The 21,590-nt window shown below is 44.0% G+C and overlaps 2 protein-coding genes across 14 annotated transcripts in view; one reads left to right on the plus strand and one right to left on the minus strand.

The window, feature by feature from the left end:
* The first annotated feature begins 201 nt into the window (after positions 1–201).
* On the plus strand, positions 202–13,596 carry NIPSNAP3A (nipsnap homolog 3A). 3 transcript variants are annotated; one of them, XM_073345959.1, is made up of 6 exons: positions 202–367; positions 4,817–5,024; positions 9,377–9,538; positions 11,215–11,364; positions 12,425–12,511; positions 12,618–13,596. In XM_073345959.1, exons 1-6 carry the CDS (start codon positions 308–310, stop codon positions 12,692–12,694), a joined length of 744 nt encoding a protein of 247 aa, XP_073202060.1. In that variant the 5' UTR covers positions 202–307; the 3' UTR covers positions 12,695–13,596. The 3 variants fall into 3 exon arrangements, with proteins under 3 accessions (XP_073202060.1, XP_073202061.1, XP_073202062.1); XM_073345960.1 differs by lacking the exon at positions 202–367 and adding an exon at positions 2,495–2,892; XM_073345961.1 differs by lacking the exon at positions 202–367 and adding an exon at positions 2,913–3,141.
* A 1,458-nt stretch (positions 13,597–15,054) lies between these two features.
* Positions 15,055–21,590, minus strand: part of ABCA1 (ATP binding cassette subfamily A member 1) — a 314,981-nt gene continuing 308,445 nt past the window's right edge. For 10 of the 11 annotated variants that reach the window (XM_073345955.1, XM_073345952.1, XM_073345951.1 and 7 more), the window contains 5 exons: positions 21,247–21,381; positions 20,282–20,385; positions 19,990–20,082; positions 19,527–19,770; positions 15,055–18,065 (listed from right to left, as the gene is read on the minus strand). In XM_073345955.1, the coding sequence (XP_073202056.1) occupies positions 17,925–18,065; positions 19,527–19,770; positions 19,990–20,082; positions 20,282–20,385; positions 21,247–21,381 (717 nt within the window). In that variant the 3' untranslated portion in view covers positions 15,055–17,924. Of the gene's footprint in view, positions 18,066–19,526; positions 19,771–19,989; positions 20,083–20,281; positions 20,386–21,246; positions 21,460–21,590 lie in introns of those variants that run through there. The other variant, XM_073345956.1, reaches the window with a different exon arrangement.

A 21,590-nucleotide genomic window follows, 5' to 3' on the forward strand; every position in this document is an offset into this window, starting at 1 on the left:
CCGGGATTGGCTGCGTGTAGCGCATGCGCAGAGAGCCCGCCCCTGCCGCTGTGGTATTGCCCATTCCTCCTGGAGAAGGCCCAGGCGCTGCGCGAGGGCCCTTTCGCGCTGAGCATTTTTTTCCTTCTTCCGTTTCCGTAGCCACCGTAACGTGCTGGGAGCCTCGTGCGGCGGGAGGGGCCGAGCGAGACGGGGCGGGGCTGTCGATCGTGGGCAGGGGCACGCGCCGACGCCGATTGCGCTCGCGCTCCGCGGGGAGCGGCCCCCAGCGCCTCTGTCCGCGCGCACAGGCGTCCGGCCCGCCGCCATGCTGGGCCTCCGAGCCCTGCTCCTGCGGGGCGCGCGCCGGGCCCGGGCCTGCCCCCAGGTAACGGCCGGGCGGGGCCCCCCTCGCGAGGGGCAGAGGAGGGCGAAGGGAGGGGGCGTGGCGTCATGGGGGCGCGGGGGAGGGAGGGAGAGAGGGGTGTGTCAGTCATAGGGTGTGGGGAGGGGTGGGGGGCAGTGCAGGGGCGGCTGGGGCGTGGGGGGGAGGCAGTAAAGGGGGGCATGGAGCTGGGTGGGGGAGGGGGTTGGTGGTATGGGGGCGCTGGGGCATGGGAGGGGGGATGCAGTAAAGGGGCATGGAGCTGGGTGGGGGAGGGGGTTGGTGGTATGGGGGCGCTGGGGCATGGGAGGGGGAGGCAGTAAAGGGGCATGGAGCTGGGTGGGGGAGGGATTTGGTGGTATGGGGGCGCTGGGGCATGGGAGTGGGGAGGCAGTAAAGGGGGGCATGGAGCTGGGTGGGGGAGGGGGTTGGTGGTATGGGGGCGCTGGGGCATGGGAGGGGGGAGGCAGTAAAGGGGGGCATGGAGCTGGGTGGGGGAGGGATTTGGTGGTATGGGGGTGCTGGGGCATGGGAGGGGGAGGCAGTAAAGGGGGGCATGGAGCTGGGTGGGGGAGGGATTTGGTGGTATGGGGGTGCTGGGGCATGGGAGGGGGAGGCAGTAAAGGGGCATTGAGCTGGGTGGGGGAGGGATTTGGTGGTATGGGGGCGCTGGGGCATGGGAGGGGGGAGGCAGTAAAGGGGCATGGAGCTGGGTGGGGGAGGGATTTGGTGGTATGGGGGTGCTGGGGCATGGGAGGGGGGAGGCAGTAAAGGGGCATGGAGCTGGGTGGGGGAGGGGGTTGGTGGTATGGGGGCGCTGGGGCATGGGAGGGGGAGGCAGTAAAGGGGCATGGAGCTGGGTGGGGGAGGGATTTGGTGGTATGGGGGCGCTGGGGCATGGGAGGGGGGAGGCAGTAAAGGGGCATGGAGCTGGGTGGGGGAGGGATTTGGTGGTATGGGGGCGCTGGGGCATGGGAGGGGGGAGGCAGTAAAGGGGCATGGAGCTGGGTGGGGGAGGGATTTGGTGGTATGGGGGCGCTGGGGCATGGGAGTGGGGAGGCAGTAAAGGGGCATGGAGCTGGGTGGGGGAGGGATTTGGTGGTATGGGGGTGCTGGGCATGGGAGGGGGAGGCAGTAAAGGGGGGCATGGAGCTGGGTGGGGGAGGGATTTGGTGGTATGGGGGCGCTGGGGCATGGGAGGGGGAGGCAGTAAAGGGGCATGGAGCTGGGTGGGGGAGGGATTTGGTGGTATGGGGGTGCTGGGGCATGGGAGGGGGAGGCAGTAAAGGGGGGCATGGAGCTGGGTGGGGGAGGGATTTGGTGGTATGGGGGCGCTGGGGCATGGGAGGGGGAGGCAGTAAAGGGGGGCATGGAGCTGGGTGGGGGAGGGATTTGGTGGTATGGGGGTGCTGGGGCATGGGAGGGGGAGGCAGTAAAGGGGGGCATGGAGCTGGGTGGGGGAGGGATTTGGTGGTATGGGGGCGCTGGGGCATGGGAGGGGGGAGGCAGTAAAGGGGCATTGAGCTGGGTGGGGGAGGGATTTGGTGGTATGGGGGCGCTGGGGCATGGGAGGGGGGATGCAGTAAAGGGGCATGGAGCTGGGTGGGGGAGGGATTTGGTGGTATGGGGGTGCTGGGGTATGGGAGTGGGGAGGCAGTAAAGGGGCATGGAGCTGGGTGGGGGAGGGATTTGGTGGTATGGGGGCGCTGGGGCATGGGAGTGGGGAGGCAGTAAAGGGGCATGGAGCTGGGTGGGGGAGGGATTTGGTGGTATGGGGGCGCTGGGGCATGGGAGTGGGGAGGCAGTAAAGGGGCATGGAGCCTGGTGGGGGAGGGATTTGGTGGTATGGGGGCGCTGGGGCATGGGAGTGGGGAGGCAGTAAAGGGGCATGGAGCTGGGTGGGGGAGGGATTTGGTGGTATGGGGTGGGAATAAGGCAGTAAAGGGGCATGGAGCTGGGTGGGGGAGGGGCATGGCAGTTAGGGGAAGCGGCTGGGGGCATCAGGGGTGAGGCTGTATAGAGGCATGGAGAGGGGTGGTGGCATGGCACTATGGGGGCCTGGGCAAGAGAGGGGAGGGAACCCCTGGGGGCATGAAGGGGGAGCAGGAGGGAGCGGGGAGTTGAGTTGGTGCTGCCCCTGCAGGTGGCTGGAGACCATGTTGCTGCTGCGCAGTGCAGACAGTAAGGAGGAGTCACTGTCCTGGTCCTTAGTGACTCATGAAACCAACCCTGTGTGAGCGCTGCACAGCCCCTCTTACTTGTCTGTGAACATACAGAAAGGGTTAGCCCGTTTCTGCTCTGGCTCCCTGCAGTAACTTACATGTGCTAGGTGCATTTTCACTGTTTCGCTCCAACGATTTCCATGAATAGAAACTTGGTCTCTCTGTCAAAAAAGAAAGAAAAAAAAAAATCGCTGTTCTAAAGCAAGCACAGATTCAAACTCAAAGAGTGGCAATGGCAGCCACATTGTGGGTTTTACACCTTCACTTTGAAGATAACTTCAGCTTCTCCTCGGTCCAGACAGCCAGGTAACACAGTGGCAAGCTTTCACTTCTTGAAATGTCAGTATCCCAAGGTTCCCTCTCATTCTGACTTGCACCGAACAGGCTCTGGCTTTTGATATTCAAGGTGTTCCCACAATATTATTGGGACTGATACATCATTGCAACACGATACTGTAACATCACATTGTAGCAATGCAGTGACCGCCTCTAAAGACATTGTTCTTAAATTGGAAACTCTGAACAATTGCCCTCTGCACACAGAAGTTGATCCAGGTTAGTGCTGCACTTACTAGTGCTTTTTAGGCCTTGTCTACATTGCAAAATATAATGGTGCGTAAACATTTGAGTTGGATGACGCAATACTAGCCATGACTTGGAGGTAAGTGTAAGCTGCAATAAACTCTGGTCGGCATAATGTCATCCACTTGACTGCTCACAATCATGTTCTCAAACAACCACATTTTGTTATGTAGCTGAGCCCTTGGAGTCCTCCAGGGACCTGGGGCAGCTTCTTGTGGAAAGGGGAAAGATGAAGCAACAGTGACTGGTGTCTTATGGAACCAGTCAATTATACAGACTTTAATCCTTGAAATGCATGTCAGAACAATCTCTGAACATGTGCTGTTGGCACTCATGAAGGATATGAAGGGCAGAAACTGTGACCTTGACACTGATTCACCATTTGCCTCTATGGTTCTCTGAATTTTTTTTCAGAGTAACAGCCGTGTTAGTCTGTATTCGCAAAAAGAAAAGGAGTACTTGTGGCACCTTAGAGACTAACCAATTTATTGAAAGCTCACGAAAGCTTATGCTCTAATAAATTGGTTAGTCTCTAAGGTGCCACAAGTACTCCTTGAATTTTTTTTGTCCTTTTGAAGCTTGACATTGAGTGGGTAAATGATAACACATTGCACAATTGTGGTTACTCAAAATATGTGCAGGTTTAAAATTTTTGTGACAATCTTCTTGCATTAAGAAACAATGAACCTGAAAGGAATCCAGGGATATCTCCATCAAGGCTAAAGTTAGGATACCCCAAAATTTATTTAAATGGCTATCTATACCATATGTAGTGCACTTTAAGGTATTTGTGTAGCAGGGGTTCCCGCGGAGTGATGTATTTAAGAAAGTTCTTCATCACACAGCACATTGTCAACCTATGGAACTTGTTACCAAGGGATGTTGTGAAGGCTAAAATGATAACTGAGTTTGAAAAAGATAATTTAATGCCAAGATGCTCAGGTGCTCAACCCAATGCTCTGGGTGTCCCTTAACCTTTGACTGCCAGAAGCTGAGACTAGACGACAGGGGATGGATCACTCGATAATAGCCCTGTTCATTCCCTCTGAAGTATCTGGCACTGACCACAATCAGAGGACAGGATACTAGGCTAAATGGACCATTGGTCTGACCCAGTATAACTATTCTTATGTTAGGAGTAGAGAGGTGACTGCGGCTATGGGCTGGGTCTGTGGGAGCTGCTGTGGCATCTCTCAGATGTTCCCAGTACATTATGTGTTGGTTCTGCTCTTGCTTTGGTAGCAACATCAGCCTGGCCTCAGAATGCTCCTGTTTAGTCATTATTTTTGATATCCTGCCAAAAACTTCCTGAGGAGAGGAAATGAGAGAAGGGAACTGCTGATTTTTAACAGTTAATATCTCGGCAAAAACTGATCAGAATTTCATTGGAAAAAGAAAAGGTACCTCAATGGCCTGAGGGCTATCCCTTGCCAAGTATTAAAGGGCTACTGCAAACAATGGAGGTGAGAGAGCTGCTCAAAAGGTGTCAGGAATCCTTTACAGTGGAAAGTATTAAGCAGGCTAAATTATAGGCATTGCTACCAGCTTCTATCTAGAAATGAGATGCACTGAAATCTAGAATGAACTGGCAGATTGTTTTATGTCTCCAGTAGTAACTTTAGTTATTTTTTAAACATTCTCTGTTCAGGTCCGCGCATCTTTGGCTACAGGGCCCAGGCAAAGTGATGGCACGTTTTATGAAATTCGTACCTATGATGTTAAGCCATCAAAGATGAAGGAGTTTGTAGAAATGGTCAATAAACACATCCACCTGCGCACAGCTCATTCAGAGATGGTTGGAATCTGGACTGCGGAGTTTGGGGGCATGAATAAGGCCATCCATATTTGGAAGTTTGGTATGCGCAGCATCACTTCATATTGCTCTTGTGTGTCATGTGCTTTAGACAGATGAAACAGGATGTTTGTCTTGGGCTCTTATAAATGAAGGATTAGAGAATAGCTCCTATACTGACAACTGAAAACAAATACAGTAGAGCCTCAGAGTTTCGAACACCTCGAATGGAGGTTGTTTGTAACTCTGAATGTTCGCAAAAAGAAAAGGAGTACTTGTGGCACCTTAGAGACTAACAAATTTATTTGAGCATAAGGTTTCGTGAGCTACAGCTCACTTTAACTCTGAACAAAACATTATGGTGGTTCTTTCAAAAGTTTGCAACTAAACATTGACTTAATTGACAGCTTTGAAACTTTACTGTGCAGAAGAAAAATGCTGGTTTTAACCACGTTAATTTAAATGAAACCAGCACAGAAACAGTTTCCTTATCTTGTCAAACCTTTTTTTTTTAACTTTCCCTTTATTTTTTTTAGTAGATTACGTTTAACACAGTACTGTATTTGCTTCTTTTTTTTTTTTTTTTTGTCTCTGCTCTTGCCTGATTCATAGAATATCAGGGTTGGAAGGGACTTCAGGAGGTCACCTAGTCCAGCCCCCAGCTCAAAGCAGGACCAATCCCAAATAAATCGTCTTAGCCAGGACTTTGTCAAGCCTGACCTTAAAAACCTCTAAGGATGGAGATTCCACTTCCTCCCTAGATAACCCATTCCAGTGCTTCACCACCCTCCTAGTGAAAAAGTTTTTCCTAATATCCAACCTAAACCTCCCCCACTGCAACTTGAGTCCATTACTCCTTGTTCTGTCGTCTGCTACCACCAAGAACAGTCTAGATCAATCCTCTTTGGAACCCCCTTTCAGGTAGTTGAAAGAAACTATCAAATCCCCCCTCATTCTTCTCTTCTGCAGACTAAATAACCTCATTTCCCTCAGCTGCTCCTCATAAATCATGTGCTCCAGCCCCCTAATCATTTTTGTTGCCCTCGGCTGGATGTTTTCCAATTTTTCCACATCCTTCTTGTAATGTGGGGCCCAAAACTGAACATGGTACTCCAGATGAGGTCTCACCAGTGCCAAATAGAGGGGAATGATCACATCCCTCGATCTGCTGGCAATGCTCCTACTTATATAGCCCAAAGCCTTCTTGGCAACAAGGGCACACTGTTGACTCATATCCAGCTTCATGTCCACTGTAGTCCCTAGGTCCGTTTCTGTAGCCACTCAGTCCCTAATCTGTAGCAGTGCATGGGATTCTTCTGTCTTATCCTCTGCACTTATCCTTGTTGAACCTCATCAGATTTCTTTTGGCCCAATCCTTCAATTTGTCTAGGTCACTCTGGACCTTATCCCTATTCTCCAGTGTATCTAGCACTCCTCCCAGTGTAGTGTCATTTGCAAACTTGCTGAGGGTGCAATCCATGTCATCCTCCAGATCACTAATGAAGATATTGAACAAAACCAGCCCTGGGACCGACCCTTGGGGCACTCTGCTTGATACTGGCTGCCAACTAGACATGGAGCCATTGATCACTACCCGTTGAGCCTGATTATCTAGCCAGCTTTCTATCCACCTTAGAGTCCATTCATCCAGCCCGTACTTCTTTAACTTGCTGGCAAGAATAGTGTGGGAGACAGTGTCAAAAGCTTTGCTAAAGTCAAGGAATAACACGTCCACCGCTTTCCCCTCATCCACAGATTGCGTACTTCCGGTTCCAAATGAGGTGTGTGGTTGGCCGGTCAGTTCGTAACTCTGGTGTTCATAATTCTGAGGTTCTACTGTACTTGCAGAATTAAGGTGAAGCATTTTTTATATCTCCATGCTACACTGTCTTACAGGACTCTAAAATAGTTAATGGAGGAATTGCAATTGAGACTCTTAATTGCAGTACACATTCAAACTTAGGGCCTGATCCTGCGCTATTGAAATCAATGAGAATTTTTAAAATTGATTTCAGTGGAAGTAGGTTTGGGTTCTTCAGGTTAAAGTGTGCATATGTATAGTTCTTAGGTGGCCAGTCCAATATTTTAGATTCCTCTCTCACCTTTCTTGCTCAGATAATGTTTAATCAGTTTTCTTGTGTGCTTGGAGTCACTGTCGTACTGGAGGATATTCCGGGACCAAATAAAGCTCCAATCCTGCAAAGAGAGCTGTGTGGATGGACCCTTGCACCCACACATAGCAGCCCTGAAATCATTGCAGTTTTGTGCAGGTGCAGGGGTTAAGACTTCAGGTATCGTATAGTAGATTAGGATTTATTTCTACTCTGGGGCATTAGTATCCTTTTTAAAATTTTCCCCAGATCCCCCCTTTACATTGATAGAGCCTCATGAAGTCTGAGCAACTGTCTAGAATATCCTTTTACCTACTAATTGATCTAGCATCTGTAGGGCAAAATATTTTGAATTCAGATTTAGCAATGATTAACACATAATTCTAATCTTCGTTAATTTCTCCAAATTTGTTGTCTGTTCAATTGCTTCTCTTTTTACTTAGTTAATTACTTAAATTCATTTTTGAAGGGTAAACCACTGAGAAACTAATTTATTAGGGAAAATTGGGATGAAGCTTGTGTGTTTTTGTTTTGTTTTACTTGCTTTATTTGTTCTCTAACCATGCTCCAGTGTGGCTACACATCATTCTCTGTCTTTTTCTGATGCACTTAGATAACAAAAAAGATGTAAAAACAAAGCTAATTAAAATTAATTTGCTTAGTTATTCCCTGTATTTATGTCAAGATACTGGTATGTCTCATTATTCATTTGTGTGGCTTTCTTTTCTTAAATTATTGAAAATTCTGTGTGTGCGTCTGTGTACTTTCATATATCCTAGTTATTCAAGGTAACAAGCAGGATTTAGGATTGTTACTGAGCCCTTAAAAATGGCAAATTTAATCAAGAAATTTTATGCTTTTCCTTTGTTTGAAAAGCTGTCTGAAAGATTTATGGTTTAGTAGTGTTTCATATAGCCAAACAAAGCATACTTAATGTTACATAAGGGAGAATTAATAAAAAATATTCTCATATGAGCAAAAACTCAACCTAAAATTAGAAGCCTAAAGCAAATCTGTTTATGGAAAAGGCTAAGCCACTACTTATTTTCTTATTTCCATTTCCCTGTCCCTTCTTATTTTGTACCAATAGCCAAATATCTAGTAGGTTTAGAAAGCGTATACATGAAAGACTTAGTGCCAACTTCTTGATACTGAGATACTGTGGCCACCAGCTTTCATTAAAAAACCCTGCTTTAATATTGATGGGAATTTTGCTTGGAAAATTGGTTTGTTCTGAAAATTGTTAGATTAACTCTGAGGGCAAAAGAGGATATTCCTGAAGAAAGTTAAACTGTTCTTACGTTGTCATTTTAAAAAAAATTACCCTGAATTTAACTTTTGAATGTTCACGGATGACATTAAGCTATGGGGAGAGGTGGATACTCTGGAGGGTAGGGATAGGGTCCAGAGTGACTGAGGCAAATTGGAGGTTTGGGCCAAAAGAAATCTGATGAGGTTCAACAAGGACAAGTGCAGCGTCCTGCACTTAGGACAGAAGAATCCCATGCACTGCTACAGTCTAGGAAACGACTGGCTAAGCAACAGTTCAGCAGAAAAGGACCTAGGGATTACAGAGGACGAGAAGCTGGATATGAGTCAGCAGTGTGCCCTTGTTGCCAAGAAGGCTTACAGCATATTGGGCTGCATTAATAGGAGCATTGCGAGCCGATAGAGGGAAGTGATAATTCTCCTCTATTCAGCATTGGTGAGGCCACATCTGGAATATTGCATCCAGTTTTGGGCCCCCCACTACAGAAAGAATGTGGACAAATTGGAGCGAGTCCGGTGGAGGGCAATGAAAATGATTATGGGGCTGGGGCACATGACTTATGAGGAGAGGCTGAGGGAACTGGGCATATTTAGGTTGCAGAAGAGAAGAGTGAGGGGGGATTTGATAGCAGCCTTCAACTACCTGAATGGGGGGTTCCAAAGAGGATGGAGATGGGCTGTTCTCCATGGTGGCAGGTGACAGAATAAGGAACAATGGTCTTAAGATGCAGTGGGGGAGGTCTAGGCTGGATATTAGGAAAAACTATTTCACTATGAGGGTGGTGAAGCACTGGAATGGGTTACAGAGGGAGGTGGTGGAATCTCCATCCTTAGAGGTTTTTAAGGCCCGGCTTGACAAAGCTGCTTGTAGGTCCTGCTTTGAACAGGGGGTTGGACTAGATGACCTGCGGTCTCTTCCAACTCTAATATTCTGTGATTCTGTGAATAGTTTGTCTCCTCATAATACATTTATTTTAATTGAATCCAGTCTGACAGAGCTGAATATAGAATTTTAATGTCTTTCCCTTTCTGGTAGATAACTTTGCCCATAGAGCAGAAGTCCGGAAAGCAGTAGCCAATGATAAAGAATGGCAAGGAAAATTCATCTCTCCAGTTCTGCCCTTCTTGAATAAACAAAACAATGAAATCGTTTACCTGGTACCTTGGTGTGAGATTGGGAAGCCTTCAAAGGAAGGGGGTGAGCTTTATCTGTCTTTGTATTGATTAAAGCTATCAATGTGGATTCAATAATAAGAAATAGCTTAATGTTTTAACCAAATGTGTAAAAGTCTAGGGAAAAGTTCAACAGTGACTTTCTTTTACAGGAATATGTAGGTTAGGGTAGGGCACAGCATACGTTTGTGTGTGTGTGTGTGTGTGTGTGAACTTGCACTTTCATGAGTGGTGGCTAAAGCCCTGTGCAGTATGGTTGGGAATGAATTGGAAAATTGGATGGATGAACAGCTAAGATGAGCAATCTATTCCCCCTACAGCAATGCTCTGAATATTTTTCTCTTAACTTGCTTCTTTGCTTAATGTATGGGAATGCATTTTCTAGAGATATTAAAAGACAATCCAGTATCCCTTCTCGCTTACAGATTTCATGTTTTACAGTATAAAAGAAAATAAGATTGCTGCAATTTGTAGTGTGATTTCACGCACAAGGTCAGTTTAGCAGATGACACTCGGATTTTTCACAAATCCATTCACTTTTCTCTCTGTTTAGGAACTATGTTTTTTTTTTCTTGTTTTGTCACAATCGTGATTTTAAAAACCTTCTATGAGGTAAATATGCATCATTCATGTAGAATTCATTGCGTTTTTTATAAGGCATGTTGGCCACAAATATTTTCCTATCTATCTACTATCTACATCTTCTCTAATCCTTCAGTAACAGTGTTGCCAGTTTTAACTGTTCATCCATCTATTTATCAAGCCATCCAAACCTCATATTGTTTATTACATGGAATTTTCTCAACTATTTGGAAATGGTGGAGATTTAATCTGTGGTATTTGTGTGTATATCTGTATATATAAAAAAGAACCTTTGTTCTACATTAGTGAGTTTTGGATTCTGGGCCTTTTATTTAGTTTTAGTTAACAGGTAGATAAACCCTGGCTAACTTCCTGTTAAAAGTAAGCAGGTAACAGATTTTTTAAAAATGTCAATTTGTTGCCTTCCACTTATGTGTAGAATGGAGCTAAAATGTATATGCTGTCCAGAGTTGGAGGATTAAATTGGAAGATATATTGCCTGGTGGCACTTACCTTGATTTATATTAGAGTTTTTGTTTGAGATCACATTTACATTGGTGTCAGTACAGATTAATCCCTGGAATGTCAATGTTAAAGGTGGCATGTCTTTCAGCAAGCCTGGAGTCCAATCTGTAAACCTTGCCCTTCCTGTAGTTCCTCCTCAAACAGGAAAGACCCTTGAAGGATAGAGCTGATACGTTTGTCCCAGGTGTCTGGTCAGTGATTGCTGCTTTGGCCTTAGGACACCTCTTGCTGTGATGGATGCTGCCAAGATTCATGTAGTGGTTATGTCGTCACAAATAATATTGACCACAAAGGACACTGTCAGTTTCAGAAAGGGTAGTAAGATCTGGGCTAGTTCAGATTGTTCATCTTTCTGTAGACTCAAGAGATTTTGTTGATTTCTTTTCTGTGACCTGTATTCCTGTGTGACATGATGGATCTTGGGACCATTTGGAGAAATGTTTTGGTCTATTAACCCCAAAGAGTTGAAAGTTACTGCTTTAACTGAATCACAATAAATGTGAGGATGGCTTGTAAAATTTTTATACCTTTTAGAGAATCAGACGATTAATTTGACATTTTGTGGTTTGTACTACTGTATTCTTTTTCCATCAGGGGTGTATGAGATGGTTACTTTTCAGATGAAGCCTGGTGGGCCAGCTCTGTGGGGCCAAGCGTTCAGAGCTGCAATCAATGCTCATCTCAATACAGGCTACACGAAGCTGATTGGTGTTTTCCACACAGAATATGGATTACTTAACAGAGGTACAATACTAGTCAGTTTCCAGTACAGTCATGGGCACAGAGGGGCAAAGGTGCAAATCAGCAATACTCATGAGAGTGTTCAGACTCCTGATTAATGTAACTACAACTTTGGAGGCTGCATTTTGGATCCTGGGCCTCTTGTATGGCTTTAGCTAATCAAAAACTGTGATGTCTTATCATTTCTGTCACCATAACTTTACTTGCCCAGAGTCTGCATCCATAATGCTAGTACCGAGCACTGGTATGATGATGATGGGGTGCTTGTCTCATAGAATCTCAGGGTTGGAAGGGACCTCAGGAGGTCATCTAGTCCAACCCCCTGCTCAAAGCAGGACCAATCCCCAGTTAAATCATCCAACAGATTTTTGCCCCCTCAAGGATTGAACTGACAACCCTGGGTTTAGCAGGCTAATGTTCAAACCACTGAGCTCTCCCTCTCCCTGTAAGCCTGCTACGAACCAGTGCCAGCACAAGCCCTGTGGGGAATTGAAACTCCATATATACACATCTTGCTGATAAGCAAGCCCTGAAATCATTGAAAGGATTTAAATTTATAAATAAGTCTGCCTCATGCTTGCTTATGGATCTCTTCCCCTCTCAAATATGGCCAAATTACTCCCTCTTGCCAGGGGAAAAGGAGCAGCATCTTGGCACTAGTTCTGATGTCACTGTAAGTGCATGGAAGAGCACACATGCACCAGGATAGCCCCATTAGTATCATGGATGCTGCATATGGACATACTGGCTCTGACTAGGTAGACAGTTGTGTATTTCTTTTTCCCTGAAATCATGTTCACTGTCTCCCTGAATTCAGCTTGACATGGGGTCTAAAGACAGTTTACTGAAACTAGAGTTGTGGCTTAAAAGGGTTAGAAAATGCAGTGTTAAAAATCAGTGTAAGGAAAGCTCTGCAGAAGGAATGTCTTAGAATGTAGTTGTCTGATGAATTGCTGCTTCTGGGTGGAGGATTTCAGAACAGAGCAAAGGACCTGTAGGATATTTCATACTGTAATTTAGCTATGGTCTCACTCTTCAATTTGTTTTGCTTTTGTTTTCACAGTTCATGTGCTCTGGTGGAATGAGAACCCTGACAATCGTGCAGCAGGGAGGCATTATGCCCATGAGGATGCTAGGGTGGTAGCAGCTGGTAAGCAAGAAGGCTCTGTCTTTTCAGCATGTGTACTGAAAATTCAGAATACAATTGATTTAAGAATGCTGTCTTGATTTACCTAATTCTGTGTATTTAATTTCAGTGCGGGAGAGTGTTAGATTCCTGGAGTCCCAGCAAAATATGCTCCTGATTCCTATGCCTTGTTCACCATTGAAATAGTTTTCTACCAACTGATGTAATGGCAGACAACACAACTTTCATACAGCATTTTTATCCTGAACTGTCATATGGGTCTCTCTCAATACCAATATAATCTAGCCAAATATTCTTCAGTTTACAGTATGTGGATAAAACCTGAATCCACATGCTTAATCTTAGCCATAGTCCTCTGCACTCTATGCCACAATAAGAATTCAAGGCCTGTCCACCATGCCATGAACTCTGCAAACGCTTCATATTAGCCATGAATTTCTCATCTTATTGCCACTTGAAGATGCATCCATACAGAAGTATTCTATAACTGGTACAAAAAGGTACAAGGCCCTTGCCAAAGCTCACAACTGTGCCAGTGCAAGGGAGATTAGAGAGCTGTTATCTGTATAATGTACTTTGCTACCTCCTGAAAAGGTCACATCTTCCCAGTTACTACTTGTTGCCCTAAGAAGCAGGAATCCTAGCCTAGGTTTTGCATGCTGACCATACATCTCACGGATGTGTCTGCTTGTATTTATTATTTTTAATAAGGTTGCAATGAGGTTGGAATTAGGTATGAGAAATGTTGCAGTAAAATTGTTCAAGTGGTGATATAGGGAACTCCGCTTAAGTATCAGGAGCACCTTTTTTACTTGAAGTACTGTATTGCGATTTACTTAAATACTTTCTATTGTGGGTCTACACCCCTTTATTCAGTTACGACTGAACAGTAAGTTACATGGATCACCTCTCCATGCAAATACTTGTTTATTGTGCTGAAATGGATTATGAATGAACTGATTAATTCTGAGAGTTTCTTTGTGGATTGTGTATCAGATTAACTGTCCACTAAAGTACATATGCCTATACTTTTGAAGAAAGCTTTGCTAGACTGTAAAGCTTAAAGCCTAATAAAAGCATTGATTATTGTTTTGCATCTTCTATATAGCTATATTACATGCCTAAAACTCTTCCTGTTCTTCCAACCAAGAGGCTATAATACTTCTATAAATGCAGCATTCTGAAGGTTCTACATGTTGGTTCCAGCAGCCGAGATAATAGTTCCTTTAGAGCCAGTAATCTTTCCCCTTAACTTGCTGGAAGGAGTCACTGAGTGTGTCAGTGCATGTTGCCCATCCGTCTGGGACTAAAAATCAAATCTTGGTCTAGTTTACAAAGCATTGCCCCAAGATGTTAATTCAGTTACTTCATACACTGAATAAGTCAACTTGTGTGTAAAGACTTACAACTAAAGCCTAGTTTTAAAATAAAAGCAAATATAAATGGGAAAAATACTGTCTTTACAAATGTTAAGTCGCATCCCATGGGCAAGTGTATGCAGTGCAGATAGGCTCTAATTGAAGTTGCCAACTCTAATAGCCCCCCTTAGCTGTTCACTGCATTACAGAGGACACGGGCACTATCCTCAGGATGATAGGACCAAGGTCAGACTCAGTGGAGACTGACTTCTTTAGAGATCAGTTCTTCCTATCTTAAAAAAAAAAAAAAAAAAAATCAAAGCGCTAGATTAGGTCTTCAACTTGAATCTGATTTGATTACGCTACTACTATCAAATTTGAATATCTCTGACCTTAACCTGGACTAAGTTTTAATAACCAGATGTTATGTGGCAGAGGGGGAGGGATAGCTCAGTGGTTTGAGCATTGGCCTGTTAAACCCAGGGTTGTGAGTTCAATCCTTGAGGGGGCCATTTAGGGATCTGGAGCAAAAATTGGGGCTTGGTCCTGCTTTGAGCAGGGGGTTGGACTAGATGACCTCCTGAGGTCCCTTCCAACCCTGGTATTCTATGACACTGAAATTTACCCTCCACCATACTGGACTGCAGAAGTAAAACTTACATTAATATTGTTTGCATTAAAGGACTAAAACCATTCAGTTCATGGGGAAAGGTGTAAAACAATTTTCCACTTTGTGCGGAAGTTCACATCACAAGCCAAACATAAGGTCCTCCTGCTTGTCACAGATGAATAGCACCCTTCTAAGCAGTAAATGCAGAACAGCAAATTTTGTCGAACAGTGCTGTTACAGCTTTATTTTTGACTTAATACAAGGCAATTAAAATGCCTAATACTTCACAAACAGTTATTGGCAAATACAAATATATATATATATATTTATTTTTAATGAAAATGTCCATTGAAAGATTTAACTTAAAAGTTTTGTTGTGAAATCTCTAGATTTTGCAAAGTTAATAGATATTCCAGTGCAAAAATAGATCCCATTACAGACAGCATAAAGTGCTTGGAATGAAGGACCAACAGTATTTTTGGGGGGCAGGGTGGGGGGGGTATGAGGAAGGGGAGAAGCACTTTATCTTGGGAAAAATAACATGTATAGTCCTTATTGAAATACAAATATACTACAAAAAGGGTTGCAACAATTTAATAGCATACAGTAAGTGGTAACATTGTTTCAAATACATAAATGCCCTCAATGCAGTTCTGTTATCAGAGTGGTTCACAATTGTAACATGTGTGGCACTAGGATAATTTTGCCTGACATCCAACTCCAAGGGCAGAAAAGTCGTTGGAAATCATTTCATCGAGTGAGAGAGCAGTATGAGAGAACTGTATGGCACAGGCTGGATTCCATACAGATTAAAAAAATGTACAAGATCTGAGATTTCTCCAGGGACTGAAGAGTTGTGAAATATTCCTGTTACCTTCAACATCTAGGGTAACTTTCTTTTTATCATAGAAGCCAGATTGTGCATTAGGAATCTTCAAGGCTTTCTTCTTTGGCAGGGTTAGGAGAAATATGTACACTGTCTATGCACTGCAAATGAAATCATCCATCAAAAAACTGCAACCATCTGTATGGTTTAAAATAAACTCCATTGCAGTGGGCTCAAACTTGCACACCCCACATTCGTACTATACTGACTGGTAGTTCTGTGCATTGCAGGATTGAGTCTATTGCTGTAATCTTTCTGTTGATATTGTGAATTAGTGCCACTTGTGGTGTTGGTTTTCAGAGGTACTAAATGTTCAGTGTGTTCGCTGACTCTGAAAATCACACCGTAGCCCAGATCCTTCAGCCCTTAGTATCGTATGAGTTACAGCTGCAGGATTGGGCCCAATATTTATAACAGCTCTGCTCTTGAAAATATAATGTATACTGTTAATTTATATTAATAACTCGCTGAGGATACTGTAGGGAAGTGTCTGATTGAGTTCTTGTAAGTACAATACAGATTATGCTTTAAGAAATGAGGTATACTAACCCCTTCTTCTGTCCTTTCCCCTCTACAACTGTATTCTGTGGATTAAATTATGAATACAGAATGTCAAAGGCACTTCAGCTGAGCTGTAGCTTGGTTTGCTTTATTCCAATGCAGGAATACAGTGAGTACTGGTAGACTTAACCCTTTGCACAGTGCTTCATTTAATAAAACGCTGAATTTATCGATGCCTGGAAGTATATAAATTACCATCACATTGCCTAATGCTGCTAAAGTGATAATTTCAGTTCATGGCACTTTCCATATTTATTAGTGTAAGACTTCAGGGCATTTACTGAAAAAAATCAAGTCATGATGGAGGAGCATCAAGAGGTAATAAATACATTTTAGAGGCACAGGTTCAGCAAGGGACGTAAAGCACAAATAGCCCTGTTGAAGTCAGTGGGGCTGCTCATGTGCTTAGAGTTAGACCCAGCATCAGCAAGGGGCTATTTTATCACAGGTTTAAGTATTGAAGCACGGCCAAGGTACCTGAGGAACACATTTGTGCAGATGTGCTCCCAAGGCACAGCCAGACGAGAGAGTGTGTCAGTAAGTCTCACCATGATAAACATTTTTTGGTAAAGTTTTGAAATTTAGATGACTGATAGCTGTCACTGTGGTGTTGTTCCCAAGGGGAACTTGAATGAGGTGGTTTCCCACACGAACAAAAGTAAATTCTGCAATTAGGGTTCACCTAATAACTGAAACTACATCACATTAATCTAACCCTATCTCAATTTCCATGTAGGAGAGTTTCAGGCAAATTTTTGGAGCTGAAGCCAGTGCTAGTGGGAGTTGCATAGATCCTGTTTAACAACATGCCTATAACAAATTGAAGCATTTCCATACCCTAACTATGCTACCTTTTTAAGGACATAAATAATACTACTGAAAAAAAATCTACATCTCATCAGGTTTTCAGTTTAAGTGACAAAGCCAGAAATGACACCACATTTGAGCTAAGCAATAGAGAATTTCAGATGCTGGTTACCTTTCTGCTGCCTTGAAACGGGAATTCAAGACACTACGTAGCAGAATGACTGTCTTGTGTTTTGTAATGTACTCTGGGCATTAGCAGCATATGCAACCACTGAGTTTGCTGCTCTAGTCTGATCACTAGTTCTGCTTCTCATCCACTGCTCTCTACGCAGTCCTTGTGCAGCCTTCCAAGTGGCACTACTGTGGTACCTCAAGAGGAGCAGCAAAGTACTTAACTACAGAAAGGCTAGTTAGGAAGCAGGTGATTGGTCTCAATGATAGTGGGACAGTCCCATACATTTGCAAGGTTCACAGTTGTGCACACTGCTACCCCTGCAGCGGATGATGAGACAGGTTATCAAATCTCTGCATACCATCTACACACAGTATGCGTCGTGGTTTAGGATTATTACCCATTGACCTCCACCAGTCTATAAAGATCTTTACAGAGTAGCTGGTCAAGTGATTCCCCCCCCACACACAAAATAAGGCCACAACACTGTGCCTTTTGGTAACTGGTTGGCACTTACTGTTTCGGTGCATTCATTGCCGGCAATGCATGTAGCACCAGGGAAATTCCACTCCCAATATGAAAAAAGTTAAAGAGTATGAACGTGCACACCTTTAAAATATCAATAAATAAGCACTGGCCATGATTCCTCAATGAACGATTGTTGCAACCCTAGGAAAAGTATATGATGTAGGAACAAAATACAGTATGGCTGAAAGCCCACAGTGTCCAATGGGTTCCATACTACAGTTTCACAGAGTTATACTGTAATGAACTAGATTCAAGTCAGTCACTTGAGAACAGTACAACAAGGCAATGACTCCCAAGAGGCACTGCCTCTGAATTGGAATTTTGTTTTCATTGCATTGAATTGCATTGCATTGAATGGTTATCAGTAGAGTGTCCAGTTCACATCTTTCCCTCTGTATCCTCTAGCTTTCGCCTTTGGGAATATCCCATTCCATGCAAAGGAAGGTGCGCTGTCTCCTCCTTCTGCTCAACACCATGTCCTTGCCTATGGTAGCTCACACGCAACTTTCTTTCACCTTCTCATCTCGCAGAAAGGAAGTAAGGATTGCAATGTCCACAACAGTCTGGTTTTTGTGCAATGACATGTCCTTTGTGTGGTCATCATCGCTTTGGTCCTTGGCAAAGTTTACAAACACCTACAAGAGAAAAGGGTCGTGTCTTTAGTCACTTTGGTTCTGCTTAGTGCAGGATATTTTCCTCTATGAACTGTTTGTTTAACATGGATTCAACCCTGCTCCCTATGGAAATCAATGACAAATTTCCCACTGGCTTCAGTGGCAGTAGGATTAAGTCCAGTATCTACTTCTTGTCAATTAAAATAAGAGTTACAGAAGAAAAGCCCAGGTGGAAAAATAAAAAATCTGCCACACAGTAAGCAGCATTGTCCAAAGGCCTCAGCTGCCTTATCAGCTGTTCTGGCTACAGCACCCCTCTTCATTGCACTGGCTTCGCTGCTCACTGCTTTGAGCTCAACATCCTATTCATCAATTTCTTCCTGCTTATAACCCTCATGTCGTCCTACCTTCCTCTGCATCCTCCGTCTCTCACCCTTTGCTTCCGATCACTCTTGCTTTCGGCCTCCTTTTCCACTATCCCCAGAGTGGGACCTCTGTGCCGAGCATCCTCCTCAAACCCTTTCAACACAGATCTCTTCAGCAATGGCAGTGCCATTCCTTTTCCTCCCTTCATACTGCACAGTGCCTGTGCTAGATTATAAACTCTTGGAAGCAAAGGCCCTGCCTTTTGAAGTCTCCTGGAAGGTGCCATGTATTTTTACAGTGCTGTGTACCTTGCATTTATAAATACCACAGGTGTTTACTGCGTGCTATATACCTTGCACTGTCAAGTATTACCTTGCACTACTATGGTGCCTCTCATCTGAGGATTTCAAAGGCTTTTATACACATGAATTTCGCCTCACAAGACCACTGCAAGGTAAGCAGGCATTCTGAACCCCATTTTACAGATGAAGAAACACATACACACACATCGGGTTAATGACTTTACCCACAGTCACACAGGAAATCTGTGGAACAGGGAACAGAAACCAGGTATCCTAACAGCCAGTTCTGTACAATTGCAAGACTATAATTCCTCCCTCAAATGTGTTTCTCTTAGCTTTTATGTCGCATTTAGCCTGCATGTTTGATTCAGAATAGGGAGAAAAAGATGCAGTGAATAAGCCAATTACGATAATGAAGATAATACCTAGCTCTTACGTAGTCCTTTTCATTAACAGATCTAAAAGTGTTGTAGAAAAGGAGGTCAGTAGCATTATCCGCATTTTATGAATAGGGAAACTGAGGCCCAGAAAGGTAAAGTGACGCCCAAGCTAGTTGCAGAGTTGGGACTAGAACCCAGGTCCCCTGAGTGCCCTATGCACTAGGCCCCACATAAGTAACCCATTTGCCTTGCTACAAAGGTGAAATTCATTGATGTGTTACCATCTCCATGTAGGAAATACTCAGCTGAAGACAAATGGCCCAGCTCTGCTCCCAGTCACACGCTGGAGGGCCAATGACGTCCGTGAAGTTACTCAGGGTTTCCCAGCCATGTGAGGAGAGGAGAATTCGGCTCACAATGCACTAGAAACTTACTTGATCAAGTGTAGTCTGAGAAACGGAGTAGTCTTCTATGTGGAGTCTTTTTTTGTTCTGGGAGAGGACGCTAAATATCCTGGCCAGAGAGGATGGTGAGGATGGAAGCTGGTACTGCAGCATGTTCCGATGCTTCTCCTTCAGGACGCTGCCAGGAAAGGCAAGCCCAAAGAATTCCTGAACGGGCTTCAGGTTAGGGTTTGCCCCCGCTATTCGCACTACTATTGTATAACCATCTCCAAACCTGCAAACAACAGCACGCAGAGGAATTTAGGTGCTTTGAAAAAGGGGTGTCCTTTCTTGTAGCTTAAAGAGTAACAAGAAAGCCACGTAAGAAGAACTGAAGAAGGAGAAAAATCACTCATGTCAATATCCCAGCAGCTCAGATTGAACTGGGATGGGCAGCCCTAAAAATGCAGGCCCACTGACCATTCTGTGGCCTGAGCAAATTGAAAGCGCTCACCTGTTCTTCAGATGCTGGACACTGCCAAGACACCTGAACCGCCCGTTGACCATTATTGCCATTCGAGTGCACAGGGCTTCGCATTCTTCCATGCTATGGGGGCAAATGAAAAAACATTAGCCCTGCAAAAAGGCTGCATTTTCTGAACTCACCACCACCATGTAGCACCAACCTGCGTTAACAGAAACAAAACAGGTGAGCTGAACGTTTCGATTTCAAAATCCACCCCCAATTAAATCAGACTGGAGAAATACAATGAAGTATATACCCAACTATAATGAACACTACATGCCTGTGAGATGTAAGCACCACTGATCTCCCCTCCTTGATGATGCTCAGAGCACAGTTCCATAAGAAACGGCGTGCTTTGGGATCCATTCCTGTGGTTGGCTCATCCTGAAAATTACATTTAATAAACCATTTTCTACTATAACATGCTACTGATAAATATTGTCATAGTATATGAAATAGTGTAACTGTGAAGAGTGAAAACCACACCCATCCAAATGATTTTTACTGGAAAAGTTTAAAAGAAGAAAAAGTTTCATGGAAACTTTTCCCCTTTTCAAAACTTAAAGTATGATTTTTTCCCAGAAATGTTAACTTAGTAAAAATTTGATCAGTTGGTCAAAATTTGGGGAACAAATTTTGTGAACATCGTTAATTTTTTTTCTCTAATTACTAAATTTGATCATCAGTTTCAAAATTGGAAAAAATTAATGAGCTCTAGTTTAAATAGAATGCGTAGCTCTCACTGATCACATACTATGGATTTTAGTAGTTGTCTTTCAAGAATCCACAAAAGGAAAGATAAAACCGTTGCTTTCTTATCTGTTTTTTTTTTGCAAACTGTTTACACATAAAGGGCTGGATCTGATCATCCATCTATGCACAGTACTCCCTTGAAGTTAAGGGAGTTTTGTATATAAAGCAGTGGCAGGCTATTGTCCTTAATTCTTAGTGAGTATCCAAATCTAGACGGTCATTGCCAAAGTAACTGGAAACAACTCTCTGGAACAAATTTCCAAAAATAGAGGCCTGAAGCTCATGCCATATATTTTGCCCTGTATTTGTACATGTAACTACATCATGTTCACATATAGGTTGGCCTTTGCACACGCAAATGACTTGTTATGCATTTAAATGTATACTTCATTGCTAAATGGCAAAACGTCACAGACCTCAATGGGAACAGCATTCAGACCTAGTTATTTTTAGTGGAAAAAAATGTTAATACATGAACAGTCGTGAACTCACCAGGAACACCACCGGAGGGCTCCCAATCAGGGCAATAGCAGTGGAAAGCTTGCGTCTGTTCCCTCCGCTGTAGTTCCCAGCATATTTTTCTCCATATTTCACAAGGCCCAGTTTACGAATTGCCCATTCGCCAACCTACAGGAAGAGAGGGCAATAGGACCTTCTGAATCGATATCAAGGGGTGAGGAACTACTGCACTGGAAGGTAAAGAGTCTTTGGGAAATAGAAACATATTTATAAAAATTAGGGCTGTCCATTAATCGCAGTTAAGTCATGCGATTAACTCAAAACAAACGCGATTAAAAAAATCCTGATTAATTGCACTTAAAACAATAGAATATCAA

This window comes from Lepidochelys kempii, chromosome 5 (assembly GCF_965140265.1).
Source record: "Lepidochelys kempii isolate rLepKem1 chromosome 5, rLepKem1.hap2, whole genome shotgun sequence".
Taxonomy (NCBI): Eukaryota; Metazoa; Chordata; order Testudines; family Cheloniidae; genus Lepidochelys; species Lepidochelys kempii.